This window comes from Ovis canadensis, chromosome 7 (genome assembly GCF_042477335.2).
Source record: "Ovis canadensis isolate MfBH-ARS-UI-01 breed Bighorn chromosome 7, ARS-UI_OviCan_v2, whole genome shotgun sequence".
In the NCBI taxonomy this organism is placed as follows: Eukaryota; Metazoa; Chordata; class Mammalia; order Artiodactyla; family Bovidae; genus Ovis; species Ovis canadensis.
In genome coordinates this window covers 32,863,277-32,887,853 of record NC_091251.1, presented here as the reverse complement: position 1 = coordinate 32,887,853, position 24,577 = coordinate 32,863,277, and the positions used below count along the sequence as shown (strand labels likewise).

At 54.6% G+C, this 24,577-nt stretch overlaps 1 protein-coding gene across 2 annotated transcripts; it reads left to right on the top strand.

The window, feature by feature from the left end:
- The first annotated feature begins 714 nt into the window (after positions 1-714).
- On the top strand, positions 715-13,981 carry INSYN1 (inhibitory synaptic factor 1). Of its 2 annotated transcripts, none has more exons than XM_069597676.1 (3): positions 715-1,694; positions 2,121-2,828; positions 13,153-13,981. In XM_069597676.1, the coding sequence occupies exons 2-3, from the start codon at positions 2,673-2,675 to the stop codon at positions 13,873-13,875; spliced, it is 879 nt and encodes a 292-aa protein (XP_069453777.1). In that variant the 5' UTR covers positions 715-1,694; positions 2,121-2,672; the 3' UTR covers positions 13,876-13,981. The 2 variants fall into 2 exon arrangements, with proteins under 2 accessions (XP_069453777.1, XP_069453779.1); XM_069597678.1 differs by having other exon boundaries at positions 1,053-1,675.
- The last annotated feature ends 10,596 nt before the right edge of the window (positions 13,982-24,577 follow it).

Sequence of the window (24,577 nt, the reverse complement as noted above, 5' to 3'; positions counted from 1 at the left end):
CAAAATGACCTGTGTCTAATGTATCTCTTTCATCCATCTGCGGAATCTCCAACTCCAGCCCCATGCAGCCCAGACACAGCCTGGCGGCATACAGTAGGTGCTCAGCAAATGTCGTCGGTATTGCATTTTCTTAATTAATCTGATTTAAGGCCATGTCTGGGAGTAGTTTGAGCTATGACAGGGAGAAGGAGGAAGGTCTGATGCGGGAAATTTGGCCGAAAGGGAAGCCCGGAGCGCACCGCAGTGGGGGCAGGGGTAATGGGGGCTTACGGAAAGGTAGGAACTGAGTAGGGCCCCTAGCCCGCTGCCCCTCCGCACCCCGAGGTCAACAGGAGTGCGCTCGGGAGAGTCCGCCTCCAGCCCCGTCTGCCCTGGACGCTTCCTCGTCCCCCGGGTGGCGAAACCCCCCGGCTCGCGCGCTCGGTGCTCGGCGCTGGGAGGCGTGTGTGTCGCTTTAAAAGCTCCCTCCCGGCGCGCCGGGCCGGCCCCTTCCCTTACAGCGCCGAGGCGCGCCGAGCCGAGCCAGCCGGGCGGCCTTTGAGGGAGCCAGCGCCCGCCCGGGCGGCCAGTCCGGCGGGGGGCGGCGGGGCGGGCCGGGGGCGGCCGGGGCGCGGGCGGCGCGGCGCTCGGGGAGCGGGCCCAGGCCCGCGGAGCCCGGCGGGGCAGGGCGGGGCGAGGCGGCCGAGGGAGGCCCAGCCAGACCCGGCGCCCGGTGGCCCCGCCGGCAAACCCGGCGCCCGGGGGCTGGCCAGGCGGCGAGCCGAGAGCCCGCGGGCGGGAGGCGGCGGAGCGCAGGCTGCAAGCCCCGTGCGCCCCGGCCCGCCAGGCTCGCCGCGCGCCCCCTCGTCTCGGCTCCCCCCGCCTCGCTCCCTGCTCTCGCTCTTCTCGCCTCCTCCCCTCCGCCCGGCGCCCCTCCCGCCCGCGCCCGGGCCGCCAGACCCAGCCCGGCCGGGTTCCCTGCCCCGCGCGCTCTCGGCCTGGCCCGGAGGAGACCGGGTCCCCACGGCCGACACCGCCCCTCCCCCCGGGACCCGGCGATTCCGGACCGTTGCGACCGCGGACTGAGCCGCGAGAGCGTCGTCGCCCCGGGAGGCCCGCGGGGCTGGGCTGAGCGGACCCTCGCGGCCGCTCCGGACGCCGCAGGTGCCGGAGCGCGGTCGTTCTGGGTCCGGACTGAGCGTGTCCCGGGCGCCCACGGGTGCCAGCTCACTCTCGGCAGGGCAGAGACCACGGAGGAGCCCGGAGCCGGCCGATCTGGACTGGACAGAGCGGATCCCGGACGGTGCCGAGCCCGGGGAATACCGGGCGTGGGCTGAGGGGATCCCGGCGCCCTCCGATCCCTCCGACTTTGGCTCGCGCGCTGGGACCGGCCCGGCGTCGCCTCGGTGGCCCTGTGCCCGAGTCACCTGTGGCCTCGGAGCCCCGGACCCGCTGGAACCTTGCTCATTCCCCCCGACCGGAGCCCGGCGGGGGCTGACGGAGATTTTTCCTGCCCCCTTCCTTGGAGCGTGGAGGCCCCGCCCCCTCCCACCGCCCTGATGTCTCCGGTGGCGGCTCTGAGGACCTCCTTGAGGCCAGGGGCCGAAGGGTCCAGAGAGAGAAGCCCGCCCTAGGGAGCCTTGGGGGCCCCCAACCTCGTCTTGGGACTTGGCCCCCGACGCTGCTGGGAAGGAAGGTCGGTGCCCCTACCCTTGGTGAGTCCGAGAGCGGAGTGGGGGTTCTGACGGAAGGCGGGGCTGGGGAAGGGAAGGTCCAGCTGGGAACAAGAGCACCCCCGGGGCGCTAGGAGCGAGCGGGGAAGCCTGGAGGAGCCCTCCAGTGAAGCAGCGGGACCAGGCCTGGGTGGGGGTGGCGGGAGCCAGGGCAGGGTGCCCCATGGCAGGCTGAGGACTTATGCTTTTAAAGCAGGGGCTCTTTCCCCTTTAGAGGAGGGGCTGTGCTCTAGAGCGTCTGCCTCCACCATGCCTCCCCACAAAGGAAAAAACAAGCAAGCAAACAAAAAAACTCCAATCCCCAGCGAGGAAGGGTGCAGGCTGGGGTGAGGAGGGAGGCAGCGGCATTGCATTGCCGGCTGGTGCTGCAGCCTGGGAAGGCTGACGCCAGGCTCGCTCTCTCTGCAGGGGGCTGCCCTCCTCCAATCCGGCTCCCCTCCCAGAGCCACCCACATCTGGAGCCCCCTTCACATCTGGAAGGCCCTGGCTACCATCCCTCTGCAGGTGTCTGTTGCATCTTGACACCTCGGCCTTTGCAATTGCCTAAGAGTTGTGAGGGGATTACTGCTGCCTTCTGTCCATCCCAAGGGCACCTCTCACCCTTAGTCCCTGCAGAGTCATCCCCCTGCCTCTGTGTCCAGCTCAGCATACCCACAGGCACTTCAAGTTCTGGAAACCACTCCTGAGACCCACGGCCCCTCCCCCTGCCCTCCTGTGTCCTCACCTTGACCCCCCTCTGCCAGACTGTCTCCCTCTGGGTGTCCCATTCTCCACCCAGAGGTGGAGGAGCGGGGTGGTGGCAGGGGGCTGGGGCTGGGTGAGGGCCGCCCAGGGCCAGGGTGGGCTGGGGGGCCGTTAAGATGTGGAGCTCTGCCTGGCTGAGGGGGGCTCCGTGGAGGCAGACACAGCGTGTGCTTGGCTGGGGGGAGCATGGGCAGGCCTGCGGCCACGTGGTGAAGGATGAACATTCGGGGCACCCCGGACCTCGGGCAGCCCAGTGACGACCCCAGCAGTGGTGGCGAGCGGGAGCGGATTCGACAGCGCATGAAGATGGTCATCGGGCAGCTGGAGGACATCCTGCGAGAGCTTAAGGAGGTGGCCAAGGAACTAAGGGAGGTGAGTGAGGGGCTGGGCAGCCCCTAGGCCAGGTATCCTGGGCCTGGCACCAAAACATACTCATGTGTGTGTGTGTGTGTGCATGCGTGCACACACACGCACGAGCAAAGCTGGATGCACCTGTGTCCCTCTGCTTGGCACTTCCTTCTTGTTCTCCTTTCCCCACATCTGCTTTGCTAAAGATGTCACTGTACCCCAGGGCTGGAGGGGCCTCCTTGATCCAGGGACTGCTTAGGCAGCATGTGTGTGTGGGCCCATGGCTCAAAGCTGCCATGGTGGCCAATAAAAGACGGAATCCCACCACAGCCTCTTAGTAGAAGACAGTCTTCTGGGACCCAAGCTGACCTTTGACCCCACCATCTGCCTCCCAGACGCCGACTGGCTTATAGAGGGCACTGGGAGAGCGTGGGTGGCTTTACTGAGACAGTTCCTACCACTCAAGTCACAGCTCTGAGCATTCTCTGGAGATCACATAGATACTTAAAACCCTGAACCTGGAAAAATGAAAGCCAGCTTTGCCTTCTGTGCCCCGAAATGGGTCTAGGGGCTGCTAGTGGATATCATCGTTCTTGTGTATGTTGGCAGGGGCAGGGAGCTCCTCTGAAGCATGCATTCCTGTCCCATGGTTTCGAATGGTTTTTGTTTTTTTTTTTTCCGCCAAGGCTGAAAAGTCACCAAGAGATCCTGGTATGTGTATCCCTCTCTGCCTCTCTAAGCGGAGCCGGTTTAATTACAACTTCCCACATCGCCAGGGTAATGAGATTCACATGTCCTCAGCCCTGCCCCCTGGGCTGTGTTCGAGCCTGAAATGCATGACCAGCGTTCTGAGCCGCTGGCCTGAATTTGCCCACTGGGTGCCATTACATCAGCCAGGTGGGCTTTAGGCAAATTTCAACTCCTTGTAACCAGGGTCCCTGCAGAGATGGCAGGGAGAGTGACTGAACTGGAGTTATGGGCTTGAGCTCTCCCCAGCCAGCTGTGTGGGGAAGATGGGGGTTCTCAGAGGGTTTGGAAGAGGAGATGATGGTGGCAGACCCACTCCCGACTGGCAAAGTGGCATTCCAGCCTGGCCTGAGAACCTAGGAGCAGAGGGTGTTTGAAGGGAGTCATGTTCAGAGCAGAGGGGATTGTAGAGATGCTGGAACAGAAGCAGAGGTTGGGCAGGGCAGCCCCTCTACCCAGGGTGAGCCTAATGGAGCATCCTTTCTCAAGAGGTAGGAATGGCTATTGCTGCAGACAGAGTAGTGGTGCTTCTTCCCACAGACTGGGCTGGCCGTAGCCTAAGCCAAACATCTTTGAGGAATGTCTGGAGATCAAAGACCAGGTGTCCCTGAGCAACCCCTGCTCTCCCAACCTCAGTGGTCCAGAGGACTGCAGTTCCCACTTTGACTCGTCCCCCCACCAGCTTTCAGAAGCTCTGTGGTCCCATCAGGGTCATGGGAACTATCCAAAGCCTCAGTCCTCGGCAGGAGGAGCATGGGACCTATGCCCCAGCAAGCCTGCTGAGAAAGAGCCAGGATTGACTCAAGCCAGGAGGCAGCTTTGACATGCATAGAGCCTCCTCCCAACTGAGCATCTTCCAGGCACCTAACTTCATCTTCCCCTGCTACGTAGCCATCCACAGTTTGAAGGCATCTCACAGGTCATCCAGACTAGCCCTGTTTGTTTGCTGTTGAAGAAACTGAAGCCAGAGAGGGACAGGGGCTTGTGTAAGGTCACATAGCCTACCAGTGGCAGAACTAAGCCTAGAACTCAAGTTTCTGATGCTTATGCTGGGGCTTCAGCAGGTGGACTAATGATCGTCTTTGCATTTTGACAGGGGCCTTCTAGAGGGGGCACCTTATGCTCATGCTGTGATGCTCTGAGGGGTACCCTTTAGGGATGAGGCAGGGAGCTTAGAAGTGTGACAGTTCATTTGCGGATCTTTTAGGTGTTCCTTACCAGCACACACACTCACCTGCTCCCATGTCTCAAACAGCAGAGCGCCAGATTCCCAGGCTTTGCAGCCCAGAGGCCTGAGCTAGGATGGGGAGAGATGAGTCCCCACCCCCCATACACCCTGTAGGCCATGTGCCTCCACCCAAGACTTTGGCAGGTTGCTATGGCAACCAGAGTCTACCCCGTATGCCATTGCCTGCCCGCTGCCAATGGCACCCAGCTGGGAGAGGGGCCAAGCCTCAGAGCTTCCCCATCCCCCAGGCAGGGTCTGGACATGGGGTGATGGGCAGAGGAAGTAGAAGGCAGGCAAGGCTCTGAGAGGCCCAGACAGAGGAAGAGATGCCATAACCGACTTCCTATAAGGTGGGATTTGTCAGGAATGGGGTTACTGGGTTCGGACGGGTTTGGAGTAAAGTGTTGCAGTCCCCCAGCTCCCTGGAACCCATGATCTGTCAGCCTCTCCTTGGTAGCTTGGTGTGGCATTTTCCCTTGGGGGTGTGGGTGGGGCCAAGGTCAAAACAGTGGCAGACGCTGGCTTCCTCACCTTATCACACCCTACTCCCCAGGCAGTACCAGCTCAGAGCTCACCAATGGGGTTCTCATGTCAGAGGGGGAAAGTACTTAGATGTGAAGACAAGATTTACAAGCAAGACTGCTGGGAGTGGCAGGAGATGCTGGACTAAGGAGCAAGGCCAGCAGACAGAAAGGGCTCAGTTGTATCCCCCTCTGTCATCCTCTCTCTGCTGCTCTCTTCCCCAACCCTGGACACCACCCTTCATGGCAGACTCTCCTCCCCATTTTGACCATACAGCCTGAAGTTCATCGAAAGACGAGGGACACTAAAGCCCTCCCTCTCCAGGCCCCTGAGCCTCAGTTTGCTCATCTCTGAGATGGGGATGGTGATCATTTGCACCTCAGTGTTATCTTAGCACTTCATCAGGGTTTGGCATGGGGTAAGGGGGCCAACGTGCTTCCAAGATGGTGCTAGTGGTAAAGAACCCACCTGCCAATGCAAGTAGACATTGAGACATGGGTTCAATCCCTGGGTCGGGAAGATCCCCTGGAGGAAGGCATGGCAACCCACTCCAGCATTCTTGCCTGGAGAATCCCAAGGACAGAGGAGCCTGGTGGGCTCGGGTCCCTAGGGTCACAAGAGTCAGACATGATTGAAGTGATTTAGCATGCACATATGAAAGGGGGCCAACACCTACTCATTTCCCTAAAGGGTTTGGGGTTTCCCATACTATACCTCCCCTACCCTGCCAAACCCCTTCTGCAGCTCTCCCATTGGCCTCCCAGGTGACGAGGAACAAGTTCTGTCCCATGAATGGGAAAAGTAGTTTAATGGACTGAGTGAGGTGAAAGCTAAAATTGTGCTGCAGAGAGATGTGATGGTCAATCATTAATTAGCCCTCAGCTCCCCTAGGTTCCCCAAAACTCCAGCGTGCCAGGCCAGTCCCAGCAGGTTCTCTAAGCTCCTCAAAATTCAATGGATCTTACTTTAGAGATAGAGCACAGCCTCAGGGCCAAGATCATGAGCTCTGCAGCCACGTGTCTCTGGTTCAGATCCAACTCTGCCCCCTACCCAGCTGTATAAGCTTGGGAGAGTTACTTTACCTTGCTGTGCTTCCATTTTCAGTGTAAATAAGGATAATGAATTTTATACTCCCCATCCCACTCCTCAGACTCAGGGTTGTGATGAGAATTAAATTGTATTATATATAAAGTACTTAGCAGAACGATGGGCACAAAACTTACTCCGTATTTGTTAGATATTACTAATGAAATATTCAAGCACTGGCCTGCTCCCTATTCCATGTATGGCTTTTAGAATCACATCGCTTCTTGGCTGTCGTCAGAGAGGTCAAAGTCAGGACCCTGACCTCCTGGCTGCCACCTTTATTACCGCCGACAGTGGGCAGTCCCACCCTTGTGCAGCAGGGAAAGGGGATGGAGAGTGATAGTGATGGGGATAGGAAGAGGGTTTCCAATAGGATGGCTGTTGAACTCAGAACCAAAGGAAGTGAGGGTGGTATCTAGGGGATGAGCTTTCCGGGCAGTGGGAACAGCCTGTGCAAAGGTCCTGGGGAAGAAATGTGCTTGGTATTTTCAAGATTAGCAAGGAAGGCAGTGCAGCTGAAGTGGAGTGAACTAGAAGGAGAAAAGCAGAAAGACAGGTCAGAGAGGGAGCAGGGAGTCAGGTTACACAGAGCCCTGCAGGCCATGTTATGGAATGTGGATTGTGTTCTCAGGGAGAACCCCGCCTGCTCTCCAGGAATCTCCTGGCTGTATTTCTGGGTGGGAGTCTGCCTCCCCACTGCTCTCCAGGTGCTGTGCTTAGTCACTCAGTTGTGTCCAACTCTGCGACCCCGTGGACTGTAGCCCACCAGGCTCCTCTGTCCATGGGGCTCTCCAGGCCAGACTACTGGAGTGGGTTGCCATGCCCTCCTCCAGGGGATCTTCCCAACCCAGGGATCAAACCCAGGTCTCCAGCTTTGCAGGTGGATTCTCTACCAGCTGAGCCACCAGGGAAGCCCCTGCTCTCCGTGATCCCTTGCCAACTGGGAACCCCGACGCCAGGGGTAAGGGCCTTGCCTTTGGCCTCCTGGGTGCTGAGCTTACCTTGAACAGGTCCCGGGCCTCCTCCTCCTCAGATCCCCCCTCGCCAAGATGTCACTCGGCATATCGGGGTTCAAGGGTGGTTATTGTGTTGATCACTAGTGTCTCTCACATCATCACTGACTCTTGGGTAGGACGTAGCTTAAGGGCACAGTTGCCCGCTTTGGCCCGAACACCTCAGGAGGATGGAGGGGTGGGCACAAACCCTGCACAGCCAGCGGTGGTGGAGGATCCCCCATCCAGTGTTCAAGGGGAACAAGCCCACTGATGATTGTGCAGTCCCCTGGGCAAGGCGCTGCATATGAGGTGGCAGGGAAGCCAAGGGCTGTGCGGGCATGAGATAAATGTGGCCCAGCCAGGAGGCAGCTGGAGCAGGAGAGGCTGGGGACCACAGAGCTGTGCCAAAGTGGGTCAGTTCCATCACCCGCAGCTCAGCAAGAATTGTGTGGATTTTTTCTTATTATTTTTTTGGTCTCACCTTCCTTTCCTCCCTTTTCCCTTCGAGCTCTCCTCCTCCAGACAGATTCACGAAGCTCCTTAGCCAGTTAGGCCAAATTGCAGGTTGAGAATCATGTATCACGGTCAACTCACTCCCCACCCCTTTTCCCCAACTCCACAGCCCCCCAGGAAGACAATAAGTAACATAATCAAGAATTAAAAAATAATCAGTGATCATAAATAATGCAGAGTACCCAGTTATATAACCAGCTGCCCAGGGAGCTGGGAGGGTGGGAAGGAGTAGCAGCTTGTCAAGAGAGTTGAAGGGACCAGAGGTGAGCAGGGAGGGGATAAACGGGTCCCAGGGCTCCCCGGGTCCTCAACCTGGGGCCTTAGGGAACACATTCATGCTTTCCTTGGAGAGGGGTCTCAACCAGGGGTGGAGGCGGGCTAGGGCAGGCAAAGTTGGGATTTCTAAGACTGGAACTTTTTCTCGTAAAAGAAGCCCCAGGTGGTTTTTATTAAGTCCTCTCTCTGAACTCATGCACTAGTCAAAAGCTGTGTCTGTAAAGAATGTGCCAATCCCTGTACTAAACTGGGGCTGCAGTGGTGGGCAAGACAGATCTAGTCCTGCCTTTCATGGGGCTTCCTGTCTAGTGAGGTCACAGACGTCAATCACATGTACACATAAAATGGTAGCAGCAAGAACTATTGGAAAATCAGGAGAGGTGCGGGGTGCTTTGAGATCCTTTCACAGGGAACCTGTCTTCAGCTGGGGATCAGGGAAGACTTCCTTATGGAAGCGAGAGGGAATGAATAGGAAAGAAGGGAGACATGCCAGGTGAGGCACAGAGGCACAAGTGAGCTCTGTGGAGTGAGTCGGGCCGGTGGGCCTGGCAGGGTTGGAGGCTGCTTGCTGGAGAAAACAGAACCTGTGGTCAGATTTGGTGTTGGACTGTGTTTGGGAGGCTCAGGAGTTTGGGGAGCCAGGAAGAGCTGGAAGCAGGTGGGTGATGTAGTCCTGCTGGCTGACTAGGAAGGTCCTTGGATGGAAAGGGAGCTGGACTGGAAGCCGCTGTCAGTGGGGAGACTGGATGGGTGCCGTGTTCAGGGGGGTAGCTGAGGCTATGATCAGAACGTGGATTGTGGACACCCTTAGGGACAGGGTTTGGGACCCAGCAGGTTTTGTCACAGCCCTTAACCCTGCCCTTCCTATCTAGTGTTTGCTCTTGCCTCACATAGAACAGGTGATTCCTGTTCTGAACTCCCCTCCACTTCCAGTCTCAGCTCAACTCCTGGTCTCTGGGTCTCTCAGCTTCTCATCAGCAAGCACAATGAGAAAGGTGGTCTCAATGGTGGCTCCAGGCCCTGTTGGCTTCAAGGGTCTGTGGTTCTGTGATTTCTATTTCTCTCTCCATTCTTTCTCTTCCCCTTTCTTTCCTTCTGTGTATATAATTATTTCCCTGCACTCCAAGACAATCCCAAATTACATGTAGGCAAAATGATTATTAAATCTCAGAGAGAAATCATAGATTTCAAGACAGCCAAAGCAGAGAGGCAGTTAGCCTGGGACCTGCCCCCATTCCTGCCTTCCACACTGGCTCCGTGAAATGAGGCACCGGGGATGGGCAGCAGGGGTTGTGAACTGACCCGGGCCCTGTGTACCATCTGGGTCCCCACGGCGTGTCACTCCCTTCTGACCCACGCTTATGTCATTCATCTTATGAGTGTGACATGTCTCACCCAGTGGAGTAGACCAAGAGTTGCCTGTGAGGCTCAACTATTTGACCTGTAGTATCTCTTCTCCTATACTGTCTGTAGACAGCTTTACTTGAGGGAACATAGGTGCCACCCGTGTGCTGCAGTTTGAAAGGTCTAATAATATCCCATTATTCTGCCACAGGCACTGGAAATGTCCCTGTTACAGTGGCATTCCTTTGGTAAAGAGCTGACTCGCGTTTGCTCTTGGACCTGATGCCAGGGCCCTGGCCATATGTTAGCACCCACAGGTACACAGTGGATATTAGAGGTCTATGTTGTTCTATGTGCTCTCTGTGCATCGAGTCATTAACTCCTTACCAGAGCCTTAACAAGTAGATACTACTAGAATTCTCCTTGGATGAAGACATTTAGGCCCAGAGAAGCTGAGTAACTGAGCTAAGGTCACACAGCCTGTAAGTGGTGAGGCTGGACCCTACGTCTGGCTTCAGAGTCCAGGTTCTTAAGTGTCTGTGCGGACTCTGCAGTTTAAAGCACATTCCTATCTATTGCATCTCTAATATCTGGTGAATAGAGGCATGTCGTCCTATTTTACAGGGGAGGAAATGGGATATGGAGAAGGAAATCACTTGCCTCTCAAACCTCTTGGCCAAGATGAGGCAGGCTTGGGACCTGAGCCCAGCCCTCCTTCCCTTCCTTCCCTCCACTCTCCCAGAATGGAAGCAGAGAAGGGCATTCTGAAAGAGAAGGGGGAAGGGCCACAACCTGAAGACCTCCTGAGCAGGAGGCTGGCAAGGGCTTCTTGGGCAGGGAGAGGGTCTTGATCTGAGGGTTCTAGGGCTCTTGCTCTGTGGACCCTGCATCTTCCTCACAGGGGATTAGGAACCCAACTTCGGGGCCCGGCTTGGCCTCAGCCAACCCTGTGAGCTCACAGCCGAGTCATTTGACTCCAGGTTCCTACCGTCATCCTCGCACCCTCAGGTAGCAGCACTCTCAGCAGCAGTGCTTGATCAGGGAATCTAATTAGAGGGTGCGGCTGTCCCAGAGGCACAGGGCCTTTCCTGAGGGTGGCAGTGCCTGGACTGCTATTTTTCACCAGCTTAAATCCCCAGTCTGCTAGGCCTATTGCATGCATGTTCAGCTGTATCCAACTCTTTGGGAGCCCATGGACTGTAGCCCACCAGGCTCCTCTGTCCATGGGATTCTCCAGGCTAGAATGCTCGAGTGAGTTGCCATTTCCTACTCCAGGGGATCTTCCTAACCCAAGGATCGAACCAGGCATCTTCTGCCACTCCTGCACTGGCAGGCGGGTTCTTTACCACTGTGCCACCTGGGAAATCCAGTCCACCAGGCCAGTAGTCCTCCAAGTCTGTTCCTGCACCACCAGCAGCAGGTGAACCATCTCGAAGCTTGTCAGATATGCAACTCTCGAGCCCCACCAGGACCTCCTGCATGGAACACTGGGAGTTGGCTGATGCACATCTGGGGTTTTTTTGTCTGTTTTCATTAGAGTATAATTGCCTTACAAGGTTGTGTCATTTTCTGCTGCATGACAAAATGAATCAGTTATGTGTATATATACATCCCCTACTTCTGTGCATTTGGGTTTGAGAGCCCCTACCTTTGGGTTTGAGAGCCCCTACTTGAGGCCAGGGCTCCCACCAGCTCTCAGATGGGGCTTGGTTTACACAAAGGTTTCAGGGGGATGCAAGCTTCTCTGAGGTATAGGAGTCATTCTGGGCAGTGGAGGGCATAAGAAGGGGTGACCAGACTGGAGGATGGAGTTTATACTCGTTGGCTGTCCAGGCCCAGAAATCATGGCAGCACTTCAGCCGTGTGCAGTGTTGCAGGGCTGGTGGGGGTAGGAATCTCAGGTCCCTAGTGACTGGTCGTTTGGGCCCGTCATCTATAAATCCAGGCCGTGATGATCTCGTGGGTGGAAAGCCTGACACGTAGTAGGTGCTCAGAGCTGGGAGATGATGTCACTTCTATCACCAGTGCCCCCAGAGAGCCCTAGGGCATTGGGAGCAGTGGCCTCTCACTGCTCCCCAGAAAGCTCTAGTGAGGCTGGCAGGGCCGGGATTTCCATACCCCCTTGGTGTGACTGAAGCTGAAGTCCGGAGAGGTTATGTGAGTTACTCAAAGACACATAGAGCATTTGATGTCCAAATCAGGAACTTGGGGGTCTTTATGCCCCCATCTCTTCCATAGGCCTCTGCCAAGAGTTCCTTTCACCCCTAGTCTGGGGCTGTGGGAAGTGGGCATCCCTAGGCACTGACTCCCCCAAAGAGTGTCTCAAGTCCTCTAAGCACAGAGTCCTAGAACCTTAAAGATGGAAGGAAACTTGGAGATAGATAAGCCGCCCAACTCCCTGTTCACAGATTGAGAAACTGAGACCCAGAGGGGGAAAATGACTGAGCAGGTCTCTGGCTCCCGATGAGGCAGACACCCCACTGAGCCGGGCTCCTGGCCGGCCATCTTCACCCTGGCTCTCCTCTTGTACTTTGGAGCACTCACCAACCCCACTCCTTGCCGAACCCCTAGCATATCCCTGGACAGCAGTTGACTTCAGTAAAGGTTTGTTGAATGAGGGACTTCCTTAGTTAATGAACTGACTGGCCACTCCGGCCCCAGGGAGAGAGCTCTGAGAGGGCCGGGAGCTGCCTCCGGGGCCTGATGACTCACTGCGTCTGTCTTTGTCCCTGGGTCTCTGGTCCTCCCGCTTTGCTTCTGTTGTTGTTTTGCTGGTTTGGATTCTGGCCTGCATCTCCTCTCCCCGCCTTGCTCTGTCTTCTCCCTGTGTCTCTGCCTGGGTCTCCCTTCCTCCTTCACTGTCTTCATCGCCGGTGTCTGTGCTGACCCGGCCTCGGCGAGGGGTCATCCTGAGGCAGGGCCACCTGTACGGAGCAGGGCCAGGCAGGTGCACTGACCTCTGCAGCCCGAGTGCATTTAACAAGCAGCTCTGGGCCCAGGATGGATGGTTTTCTTACTGCTTACCAAATAATGCTTGCTTTATTCCTTCCCCTACAAGCCAGGATTGATCTCCACTCATCAAGCAGTGGGGAAAGGGAGGAGAGAGGAGGCTCTAGGGCTATCTGTGTAGGGGTGGGGTGGTAGAGACCCATGGGGGCCAGTTTCTGACCTGCTGCAGAGGCCAGTCCAGGATGTTTCAGAAAGCCTGGGCAGAGTCTGTTTGCGGTTCTCACATCTAATTTCCTCTCCAAGGGTGAGTGGGCTGCTCATCCCGCCACTGAATGGACTTGCTGGAGTCTCTCAGCCCTGTTTCAAATGGTCCCCAATCAAAGGAAGATCCAACTCTGAGAAATAGGGCTGCCCCCCAGAACAGCAGCTGGCTTTGGGACAGGAGGGGCTGTGTGTGAATGGACTGGGTGCAGGGCTGGAAGGCACCTTCCCTCTGCCAGAGGCACTGAAGGGGTGGAAAACAGGCAGATGGCCCGAACCAGCTGTGCTCACCCAGATCCAGCTTTGGCCCTCAACAGGGGGAACAAACCTGTGAACTCAAGTCCACCGGTGTCCTGTAGGGTCCTGAGGCTACTCACTCGCACCTTGGTGATGCTGGCCCCTCACTCCTCTCCCCTTGCCCGGCCAGGTGGTGAGCCAGATCGATAAACTAACCTCGGACTTCGACTTTGAACTGGAGCCAGATGACTGGACCACAGCCACTGTGAGCAGCACCTCCAGCAGCGACAAGGCAGGCGTGGGCGGCCCCTTTGACCTGGGCCACCTGGACTTCATGACGGCCGACATCCTCTCGGACAGCTGGGAGTTCTGCTCCTTCCTGGACATCTCCACCCCCTCGGACTCCGTGGACGGCCCCGAGTCGACCCGGCCGGGGGCCGGCCCGGACTACCGGCTCATGAACGGTGGCCTGCCCATCCCCAACGGGCCCCGGGTGGAGACCCCGGACTCCTCCAGTGAGGAGGCCTTCAGCGCCGGCCCTGTGAAGGGCCAGCCGCCCCAGCGGACCCCGGGGACGCGGGAAAGGGTGCGGTTCAGCGACAAAGTGCTCTACCACGCTCTGTGCTGTGACGACGAGGAGGGCGACGGCGAGGAGGAGGCCGCAGAGGAGGAGGGGGGCCTGTCCCCGGAGCCTCCCCACACAGAGGCCCCTGCTGGCCCCCTCAAGCCCTCCTCAGCTCCCTACAAGCCCAGGCGCTCTCCACTGACTGGACGCCGCTCAGGCCCCACCTCGGTCCCTGAGCAGACCCGCAGGGTCACGAGGAATAGCAGTACCCAAACGGTGTCGGACAAGAGCACGCAGACGGTGCTGCCCTACACGGCCACCAGACAGAAAGCCAAGGGGAAAAACTAGGGCTGGGGAGGGGCTGGGGGGCGGTGGGCACATAGAGCTATAAATATATATATATATTTAAACAAACGCAGTCATAATAAAATTTTAAAATGCTAAGGATCCATCCCACAGGCCCCAAGGCTTTCACAGAGCTCATCTTAGACACGAGATGCCTGCTTACCTCTTAGTTCCCGGGAAGTGTGGCCAGAACCACCCTCCCTTCCTTCTCATGGCAGGACCCCTGAAGAGGGTGTCCAAATATGTAGAAATGAGGAAGGGGAAGTCTGACCTGGGACCCCCACACCCCCACCTGCAGAGCACGGTGGTGGAGGCTGGCTACCAGTCTGGGCCTTGCCCTGAAGAGGGTTCGTGAGCAAGAGGCGAGCTCCCAAGCCGCAGGCCTGAGGCCAGGGCTCGTGGTCGGTGATTTGGAAGAGACTGCAGGACCCAGGGTCTGGGGGTGGCGTCACTCCAGCTGGGCCTGGTCACTCACACACCCGTGCCTTTTATGCCTTTTACTCTAAGGTTGACTTTTGCTTCTCCTTCCCAAAGGCAAACTTACCCGGGTACATCTAGGAAAAAGACACTAGCATGATAGGGCCTCCACGCTCAGAAACCTGCAGACCCTGGAGGGCCAGGCTGGGCTGGGCAGAGGTCTGTTTCACGAACCTGGACCACTCCCAATCCTTTCAGCTCCCATGCACAGCCTTGACCTTTAGAGATGAAAGACTCAAGGAGAGCCTCAGCCAGTCCCTGCTTGGCCCTGAGCAGAACTGAGGTCCACGTGAGAAAGCAGGCAGCCACCGTCACGGGGCTGTGAACCAGAGCCAGAGACAGACTCCTGGCCCCCTTCCCCAGGCAGGCAGCTTGGAGTGGAATCCTGACTCCCTCCTCTGTCCCTGCTTCTCCACACCGGGATCCTGAGCCCAGCTTAGCAGGTCTTGTGTGACACCAACAGAGACAAGGTGGGAGCCTGGAGGTAACAGGGCTTTAGCTGGGGTGCAGCCTACCCAGGGACAGCATCTGAGTACCCTTGGGATAATAATCACAATCATTGCTCACATTTATGGAGCAGGCCCCCAGGCCACGACTATGCTGAGGTCATTTTATAGCATTATTTCATTTAATCTTCACAGTAATCTGACAAGGGGAGAAGGCAATGGCACCCCACGCCAGTACTCTTTCCTGGAAAATCCCATGGGCGGAGGAGCCTGGAAGGCTGCAGTCCATGGGGTCGCGAAGAGTGACTTCACTTTCACTTTTTGCTTTCGTGCTTTGGAGAAGGAAATGGCAACCCACTCCAGTGTTCTTGCCTGGAGAATCCCAGGGACGGGGGAGCCTGGTGGGCTGCCGTCTATGGAGTTGCCATCTACAGGGTCGGACACGACTGAAGCGACTTAGCAGCAGCGATCTGACAAGGTAGGAACTATCACTATCCTTATTTTTCACATGAGAAGGCTGAGGTTCAGAGAGGTTAAGTAACTGGCCCAAAGTCACAGAGCCTGTGCCACCCTCCCCACCATCAGCATGTAGGTGACACCCGGCTCTGTCATCTAGCAGCAGTGTGACCTTGAGCAAATCCGTTTGCCTCTCTGAGCCTATCCACCTCATCTATAAAATAGGTCTGATAGTCCTCACCTACCTCATCGCGGGCTATGGGGCTTTGATGAGATGCGGGATGTGAAAGCACTTGGTAAATGCCAGGGTATAGGACATGCACGGTGGTCAATGCAACCCCCACCCAGATTCCAGTGGTTTCCAGGTGGGGAGCCCTGAGTGGAGTGGGCAGAGAAGCCACTTCCATCGACTGGGAGCTATCCCCGGGTCACTGCTTCACTTTGTCCCCCGCAGTACCTTGATTCACTGCCCCTTGTTCAGAGCAGGGGGTAAGGACACCACTCCTTGGGGACCTCCCTCCTGCACATTTTAATTAAGACAGATTCACAACCCACCTGTCAGGAGGGGTCTCTGCTCCTCTTGTGGGGGGCCAGAAGGGCCTGACGAGCAACCTAGCAGCACCTATTGCGCTTGTGCAGTCCCAGCAATGGGGAAGATAGAGATTGTGCAGGCCAGTGTGGAACAGGTGCTGAGGACGCTATCAGGATGAGATGGGCCAGGCCTAGGCTGCCTGCTTTGCAGTATGGGAATCTCCCTTCAGGCCCAGGGTTAGGGTCAGAGCCCTAAGGATCTAGTCTAGGTGCAGCCTCCAGAGTGGCAATCCAGCCAGAGGGGGTTGGAGCGGGGTGGGTGGTGGCTAGCTCTTCCTGGCCCAGGCCTGAGAACCTGGGGTCTAAACTCATTTATCAGACCCAGGAAATGCTCAGGCAGTTGGGGCTGATCAGTGATGGAACCCTGGTTCAGAGGATGAATGCCAAGCACCCAGGGCCAGCTGGGTTCTGCCCTGACAGTGAGGAGGGGGCAATCCAGAGCAGCCCCGCCTCACCCCAGGTATGGACACACCTAGCTCTGAAGAAAGACATCCAGTGCTACCTCTAACACTTGATTTTCCTCTCCAGTGGCAAGATCGGTTTTAGACTTACAGTCTCTCGTCTTTACAAGTCAAGGAAAAGAAACCTACACGATAGTACCCATTTCTCCAAGGAAGAAACTGAGACCCAGAGCCAGGGGTCTCTGAGAGAGTCCCGGGGAAGGCATTGACCTTGCCTGGGAGCCCCTTCCCCACCCTCACTCTGGCTTTCTGTGATTGCATGTGGTCCCTGTTAACAGCCCTCAGTTAGCCAGACCTGTTCCTTGGTCCCCCACCTGGCTACTTGCCTCAAATAGGGCAGAGGTATGAGGGTGTCCAGAGAAGGCGATGGCACCCCACTCCAGTACTCTTGCCTGGAAAATCCCATGGATGGAGGAGCCTCGTGGGCTGCAGTCCATGGGGTCACGAAGAGTCGGACACGACTGAGCGACTTCACTTTCACTTTTCACTTTCGTGCTTTGGAGAAGGAAATGGCAACCCACTCCAGTGTTCTTGCCTGGAAAATCCCAGGGACAGCAGAGCCTGGTGGGCTGCCGTCTATGGGGTGGCGCAGAGTTGGACACGACTGAAGCGACTTAGCAGCAGCAGCATGAGGGTGTCCTAGAAAAGGTGGGGGGATGGGTATTTGTTCTAGAAGACCCCCCAAATGACTTAACTTCCTTCGTAACTATGCCACCTCCAGTCTGGACCTTGCTGCCAGTGGCGTGGGATCCCCATGACTTTCTTATGACTTGAAATGGAGAACGTGGACACTTAGGGAAAGAGCTATAACAGTCAGAGTTGTTGAGCCACAGATCCTGCTGCTTCTGAGTAGTAAGCTCCCTGTCCTTGAGCAGTCACAGTACCCCTAAGACCTCCCCCTCAACCCTCATGCTCCTCCGGGCACAGTCCCTCCCTGTTCTTCCCCACTTCCAAGCCTTTGCTGGTTTCTTTTTTATTTTATTTATTTATTTATTTTTTATTTGTCTGTGCCAGGTCTGTGGCAACATGTGTGTGCTCAGTTGCTTCTGACTCATTGTGACCCCATGGACTTCAGCCTACCAGGCTCCTCTGTCCACGGGATTCTCCAGGCAAGAGTACTGGTTGCCATTTTGGAAGATCTCCAGGGGATCTTCCCGACTCAGAGATCGAACCAGCCATCTCCTGTGTCTCCTGCATTGTAGGCGGATTCTTTACCACTGAGCCACCAGGGAAGCCCACATGGGATCTTTAGTTGCAGCATGTGGGATCTAGTTCCCTGACCAGGGATTGAACCCTGGCTTCCTGTATTTTGAGTGGGGAGTCTTAGCCACTGGGCCACCAGGAAAGTCCCTTTGCTAGTTTCTGGGGTTTCCTTACCCAGAATGTCCCATCAGATCTCCCTGTTAGCAAGAGATCTGATCCCACTGACCACCTCCTGTGTGCTTGGACTTGTGCTGACCCGTGCTGTGGAGGAGGCAGAAAGGGGCAGACCCTTGCGAAACAGTGTAGAGTCGTGATAATAGTTCACATTCATCGAGCATGCGCTGTGCACTGAGTGTTGCTCTAAGTATTGTGTTTTGTTAAATCCTCACGGCAAATACGAGATAAGCATTTTTACTTATGCCTGTTTGCCAGATGAGGAAAGTGAGGCTCTGAGAAGTTAAATAATTTTCCTAAGGGCCCAGCATGGGTTATGGCACCAGGATTCGACCCCAAAGTCAGTGACTCGGCCCTAAAACATCTACTGCAGTCAAAATCCTTGGTGGAGCCAGCGCTCTGGTCTCTGGGAATGAGGGAGGGGCCTGGGGCTCTTAGAGCCAGGTGGGTGTGAGTGAGAGCGTTGGGACAGGAAGCTTGTGAATGCCATTGAGTCTTTGGAGAACTTGGCTACTGTTAACCTGAATGTCACAGCCGTCGACACAGAGCCTGGCACCCAGTGGATTATGGGTTCAATAAATGTTTGTTGAATGAATGAATGAGCACCATTAGCAGAGAGGATTTGCTGTGCATTCATGCAATCAGCTTTTATTTCAGACTTCCTCCATGCCAGGTCTCATGTTACTGGTGCTCACACACACATACAACTCTCTGTGAGGGTCTGGTCTGATGAGAGCTGGGCAAAGTCAAAATGGAAGAATGTGGGGTTTCAGTGCTGAGAAGCCCATAGGTGGTGGGTCCAGCCTGTGGTCCCTGGGAAAGGAGCCTGGAGCATGAGGCAGGAGACCAGCTTAGTGAGGAGACAGCTCTGTCCTTGTGGGGGCAGGGGTCCTCCATCTGATGCCACTTTCATGCGGCAGGCACATTGCAGTACCCGCATGTCTGAGAATCAGACACTGTTTTCCAGGCAAGGGATAGATGATCTGGTCTACAGAAGTGGTCTGATGAAACCAAGGGACAGAAAGTGAGGCCAACTATTCAGAGACCCAGCACCATCCCGTGCCCATCCCCCCTTCCTTAGGCCCTGTCACCTGAAGGGCAAAGAGGAAGCTGGGGGTTCAAGGCAGGCACAGCCTTCTGTCTGTGCCCCTCCTGAGTTTCCTTTCTATGTTTCGACCTCCCCTCTCCCGCTGCCCCCTACACCGATATCCCATCCTCCAGCTGCAGCTTGCAGAGGAAAACTGACATTTTCCGACCACGTAGTATATGCTGGGCATTGTGCTGCATGTCTTAACACATACTAAATGACAGATCTAGTTGTGCCTGGCACATAAGAAGTTACTCGAATATTATTTATTAAATAAATGGATGGACCATAATCTTTATTTTACAGGTGAGGGAGCTGATGAACAAACAAGGAATTTGTTTGAAGATGCACAGTAGGAAGTTGGTGGAGCTGGGGATTTACCATTGCTGTTATTATTGACACTATGTAAGAGCTACTATTTATGGGATACCTATTATCTGATGCATTAGTCACTTTACATAAATTACCTACTTTATAGCAACCCTCCAAGTAACTGAGACAACTGGCATTTTACAAATGAGAAAACTGAGACCCAGAGAGGTGTAGTAGTCATTCCCAAACAGCCAGCTCCTAAATGCAGTAATAGGATCTGGATCTAGACTTCCCCATGCTCCCCACACTCCCAGCTTCAGGATAACTGGAACCTCTGCAAATAGAAATGTTGTCAAAGTATGGATTTCCCTGGGCAAAACTAACCAGTGCTCGCCAAGGATCAGGTCCTACTTTCTTCAACTCAGTCTTTAAGCCTCTGGGAGCAAGACTTCTAGAACATATTCTTGGTTCCCTGTGGGTCTGGGGCCTGGACTAGGGACCAACGGAAAACAGCCCCAGGTCCGAAATGTCCTCTTCTCCTTCTCATGTCTCCAGCAGAGTCAGGAAGACTAGGCTGCCCTCGGCCCAGGAAATGTCCAGCCCCTTTCTGCTATGGGCTGAACTGGCATTAGTTAGGGACCAGAGTATCTAGGAAAGGCTTCTGGGTGGAGGAGGATTTGAAACGGAATTCATCTGCAATGGCGTAGAACTTGGTCATTTGAAAGTGGGAATGAGAGACTTCTGGGGCAGGTTCAGTTCAGTTCAGTCGCTCAGTTGTGTCCGACTCTTTGCAACCCCATGGACTGCAGCACACCAGGCTTCCCTGTCCATCACCACCTCCCGGAGCTTACTTAAACTCATGTCCATCGAGTCGGTGATGCCATCCAACCATCTCATCCTTTGTTGTCCCCTTCTCCCCCCGCCTTCAATCTTTCCTACCATCAAGCTCTTTTCCAATGAGTCAGTTCTTCGCATAACATGGCCAAAGTATTGGAGTTTCAGCTTCAGCATCAGTCCTCCCAGTGAATATTCAAGACTGATTTCCTTTAGGATGGACTGGTTGAATCTCCTTGCAGTCCAATAGTCCAATAGTCTCCTCCAACACCTCAGTTCAAAAGCACCAATTCTTTGGTGCTCAGCTTTCTTTATAGTCCAATTTTTACATCCATACCTGACTACTGGAAAAACCATAGCTTTGACTAGATGGACCTTTGTTGGCAAAGTAATGTCTCTGCTTTTTAATATGCTGTCTAGGTTGGTCATAATTTTTCTTCCAAGGAGCAAGCATCTTTTAATTTCATGGCTGCAGTCACCATCTGCAGTGATTTTGGAGCCCAAAAGAGTAAATCTCTCACTGTTTCCATTGTTTCCCCATCTATCTGCATGAAGTGATGGGACTGGATGCCATGATCTTAGTTTTCTGAATGTTGAGTTTTAAGCCAACTTTTCCACTCTCCTCTTTCACTTTCATCAAGAGGCTCTTTAGTTCTTCTTCACTTTCTGCCATAAGGGCGGTGTCATCTGCATATCTGAGGTTATTGATATTTCTCCCAGCAATCTTGATTCCAGCTTGTGTTTATCCAGAGCGGCATTTCTCATGATGTACTCTGCATATAAGTTAAATAAGCAGGGTGACAATATACAGCCTTGACGCACTCCTTTTCTGATTTGGAACCAGTCTGTTGTTCCATGTCCAGTTCTAACTGTTGCTAATTGACCCGCATACAGATTTCTCAGGAGGCAGGTAAGGTGGTCAGGTGCAACTTTACAAAGATGAGTGGCATGCTCATCAGGGGACAGCAGAGAAAGGCCTTGCTGAAGCAGAGTGTGCATGTGCATGCTGGCTCACAATAGAAAAGATGAGAACACATGCAGCAAGGGGATTGAGAGTCCCACGACCCCCTCAGAGCCACTGCATCCGCTTGACTGCAGGAGGGAGGCACTAGGCATCATTTCCCTGCCTAGTCTGAGACTGGGAGAAGAGAAATCAGGGAGCAAGATAATGTGTTATCTAGGAGAGACTCTCATGATAGGGACCCACTGTAATGAACTGGTGAGAACATCACATGATTAGCACAATGGTAAGTAAAATAGTAAAAAAGCTGACTTAAAATTTAATGTTCAAAAAACTAAGATCATGGCATCTGGTCCCATCACTTCATGGCAAATAGATGGGGGAAAAGTGGAAACAGTGACAGATTTTATTTTCTTGGGCTCCAAAATTACTGTGGACGGTGACTGCAGCCATGAAATTAAAAGATGCTTGCCTCTTGGAAGGAAAGCATGACAAAGCTAGACATAGTATTAAAAAGCATATACATCACTTTGCCAACAAAGGTCCATATAGTCAAAGCTATGGTTTTTCTAGTAGTCATGTACCAATGTGGGAGTTGGACCATAAAGAAGTCTGAGTGCCAAAGAATTGATGCTTTTGAACTGTGGTATTAGAGAAGACTCTTGGGAGTCCCTTGGGCAGCAAGGAGATCAAACCAGTCAATCCTAAAGGAAATCAACTCTGAATATTCATTAGAAGGACTGATGCTGAAGCTGAAGCTCTGATACTTTGACCACCTGATGGAAAGAGTTGACTCATCTTCTCCTGATGCTGGGAAAGACTGACGGCAGGAAAAGAAGAGGGTGACAGAGGATGAGAGTTGGATGGTATCACCGACTCAATGGACATGAGTTTGAGCAAACTCTGAGAGACAGTGAAGGACAGGGAAGCCTGGCGCGCTGCAGTCCATGGGGTCTCAAAGAGCTGGACATGACTTAGTGACTGGAAAACCACAACAACGTAAAACAGTTATGCTAAAGTCCCATTGTATCTCACAAGCAGATTAAACACCCCTCCTGAACACACTCTCCCTGAACCTTTCTTTCCTCTCGGGGGTGGGGGTCGGGATGCAAGAACCTCATTGGCCCCACTACAGGTGAGTTAGCCAAGATCCTGACTGTGCCCACCTGCCTGCCCTGAACACTGACTCCAGAAGTTGGCAAAGCTGCTGTCGCCACCCGGCTCTCCCACTCTGCTGTCTGCAGTCATGTCAGCCAAGGAGACCAAGGTGGGTGACCTCAGGCCCATTGCTGTCCACACCTAGGCATGGTGCCTGATCAGATCTGACTCCCTGCCAGGAACGCTCAAGCTCACACACCTGCCTGCGGCTCTCAGTCCCCTGCTCAAGCTGCTCCCTCCCCAGCCCTGCAGAAGGTGCACACTCCCTACAGCGGACAACAGTCAGCGGTGCAGACCCAGCAGGGCGTCCTTCCCTTGCCACTGCTGCTGCCACCATCTTAAAATGACCGCAGACACCAGCTCACCTGCCCTTCACTCTACCTGACCCAGCCTCACCCCCAAGAAAGCAGGACAGGGCAAGGGTCGCTCCAAGTCACAGCCTGTAGAGGAAGTGTGGCAAGAGGCATGGAGGCCCTGACTTTTGCATCGTTTCAATGTGGCCAGTGGTAGGGCCTTTCCAGGAGATCTCTGCAGGGTTGGAGAATTTTCCATGAGTCAAGTAGTAGACTGTGGAGGGTTTCCCAGAGGAGGTAGTGACAGTTACATCCACTTTGGAGAGGTGGGGAAGGAAAAGAGTTCACTGGGGACCCCGGAGAACAGAGAGGGGGCAGAACTCTTTGCCTCCAAGGCTGACCACTCCCTTCCGGGACATTGTTAGGGGTGGCACATTTGCCCCAGAGACCCAGGGTAAGAGACCCAGGGCAAGTGCGGAGAGTTAAGAAAATCAACGAGAAGATAAGTCTCGGAAGTGATGAGCCCAGAGTTTGGGGTGAGGATGTTTGAGGGCAGCTTGTCATCCCAGGGGTACCAAAGGGAGAGGGCAGAAGGTCCTTAGGAGAGAACAGGCACATGAGGCAAGAGGCCAGCCTGGCAAGGCCCAGGGGGCTCAGTCTAACACTGCCTTCATGGGCGCGGCACTTTGCAGTGTCCCTGGTGCCTGAGAATGAGGTGCCGCCCTCTCAGGATGGATTTCACTCCAGGCCTGCCTTAGGCAAGAGGAAAGGCCATTCAGGTAGCCCCCTAGATGTGGAGTCTAGTCTTGCCCACTCAGCATCTGGGTCTCCCTTGGGGTCCTGTGTCCCTCAAAGAAAGGCCCCATCCAGGCCCTTGCCTCTGGCTTTCCTGTGCTCAGTTCAGAGGCTGACAGCATGTCTAGAAAGCTGCAGGTGTTTCTCTTTCCGACTTCACTCTGTCTCCAGGTCCCCAGTGAATATATGTTGAATGAACATGCCCCTTGCTCACACTCTCAGTAGCTCTCCTTTGCCTTCAGGACATAAACTCCTCACCAGATTCACAGCGTGGAGGTGGGCGGGGGGGGGGGGGGGGGGCGGGGCTGGTGGGGAGGCGGGGTATAGTCCCAAAGTCTTCCTAGGAGGGAGTGTCATTCTGGGTCTTGGAGGAACAAAGGGGCAAGCAGGGCACGTTGCCTGACTCTGCTCTTCTTCAAGGGGCCCACCTGCTTGAAGCGCTGACACATCCACTCAGTTTGTTTTGCTTTCTTAGTTTTTTAATTTAGAGGCATCATTGCAAGACCAAGGGATGAATTCATTCTTTTTAATAAAGGAATCTTCAAATCAAATAGCCCTTCTAGCTATTCCATCAACAACCCACTGGAGTGCCAGTCACAGAGACCATTCATTTACCAGGTAATTGCTGTCATTCAAGTGTCAGATGGGACGTTGTAAGACAGCAGTTAGTGAATTTTTGCTTAGTCAAGTGCCTTTCCCCCATCAGGTTTGTACATTCTGAAAGCGCAGTGGATATCATGAGGGATGGACTTGGCTAGCCTTGCTTTCCAGGTCTCTTTATTCCTCTCCTAACTAAAACCCTGCTGGGATGTGGCTGGGGGAGGGCCTGGAGTCAAAGCGCTCGCCTGGAGGCCAGCAGAGCACACCCAGCTCCAGGTTATTATTACGTGCTCCATCACCCCCATCTGGTTGCAGGAAGCTCCAGGTTGTAATGAGAGTGCTCTTCATTATGGAAAGGAGAGCTTAATGTTCTAGGACAACTTCCTCTCCTCCCTGCCCTCTACCCCTCCTGGTGCTCCTCTGTTCACAGGTGCAAGGCAAGCATTGTTCAGTCATCCTTCACGAGGAAGCTGACACTCCTCTGCTTTTTAAAGATGTGAGCTCTGGGCTGCGGACTCAGTGACAGAGAACGGCTGTGATGAGTGAATCACTCTTTCACCTGATTGCCCCTGTGATCAGCGGCCTTCCTAGGATGGCTGGATGAGATAAGGGGTCAGCGGCTGGACAGGCTCCGTCTACATTAAGAATTAGAGCTCAGGGAGAAGCAAGGGAGGGGCTCTGTGTGTGACTAGTGTTGGGGCAGAGTTTGCTCCCCTGACTCAGCTTCCTGATGTCTTATTTAAACCATCCTTCACATACAAAATGCAAAACAACTTGTCACTCTCCTGCCTTAAAACCTCCTATGAAAGAAAGAAAGAAAGAAAATTTCAGTGGTTCTCTAATGGCCTCTAGGATCA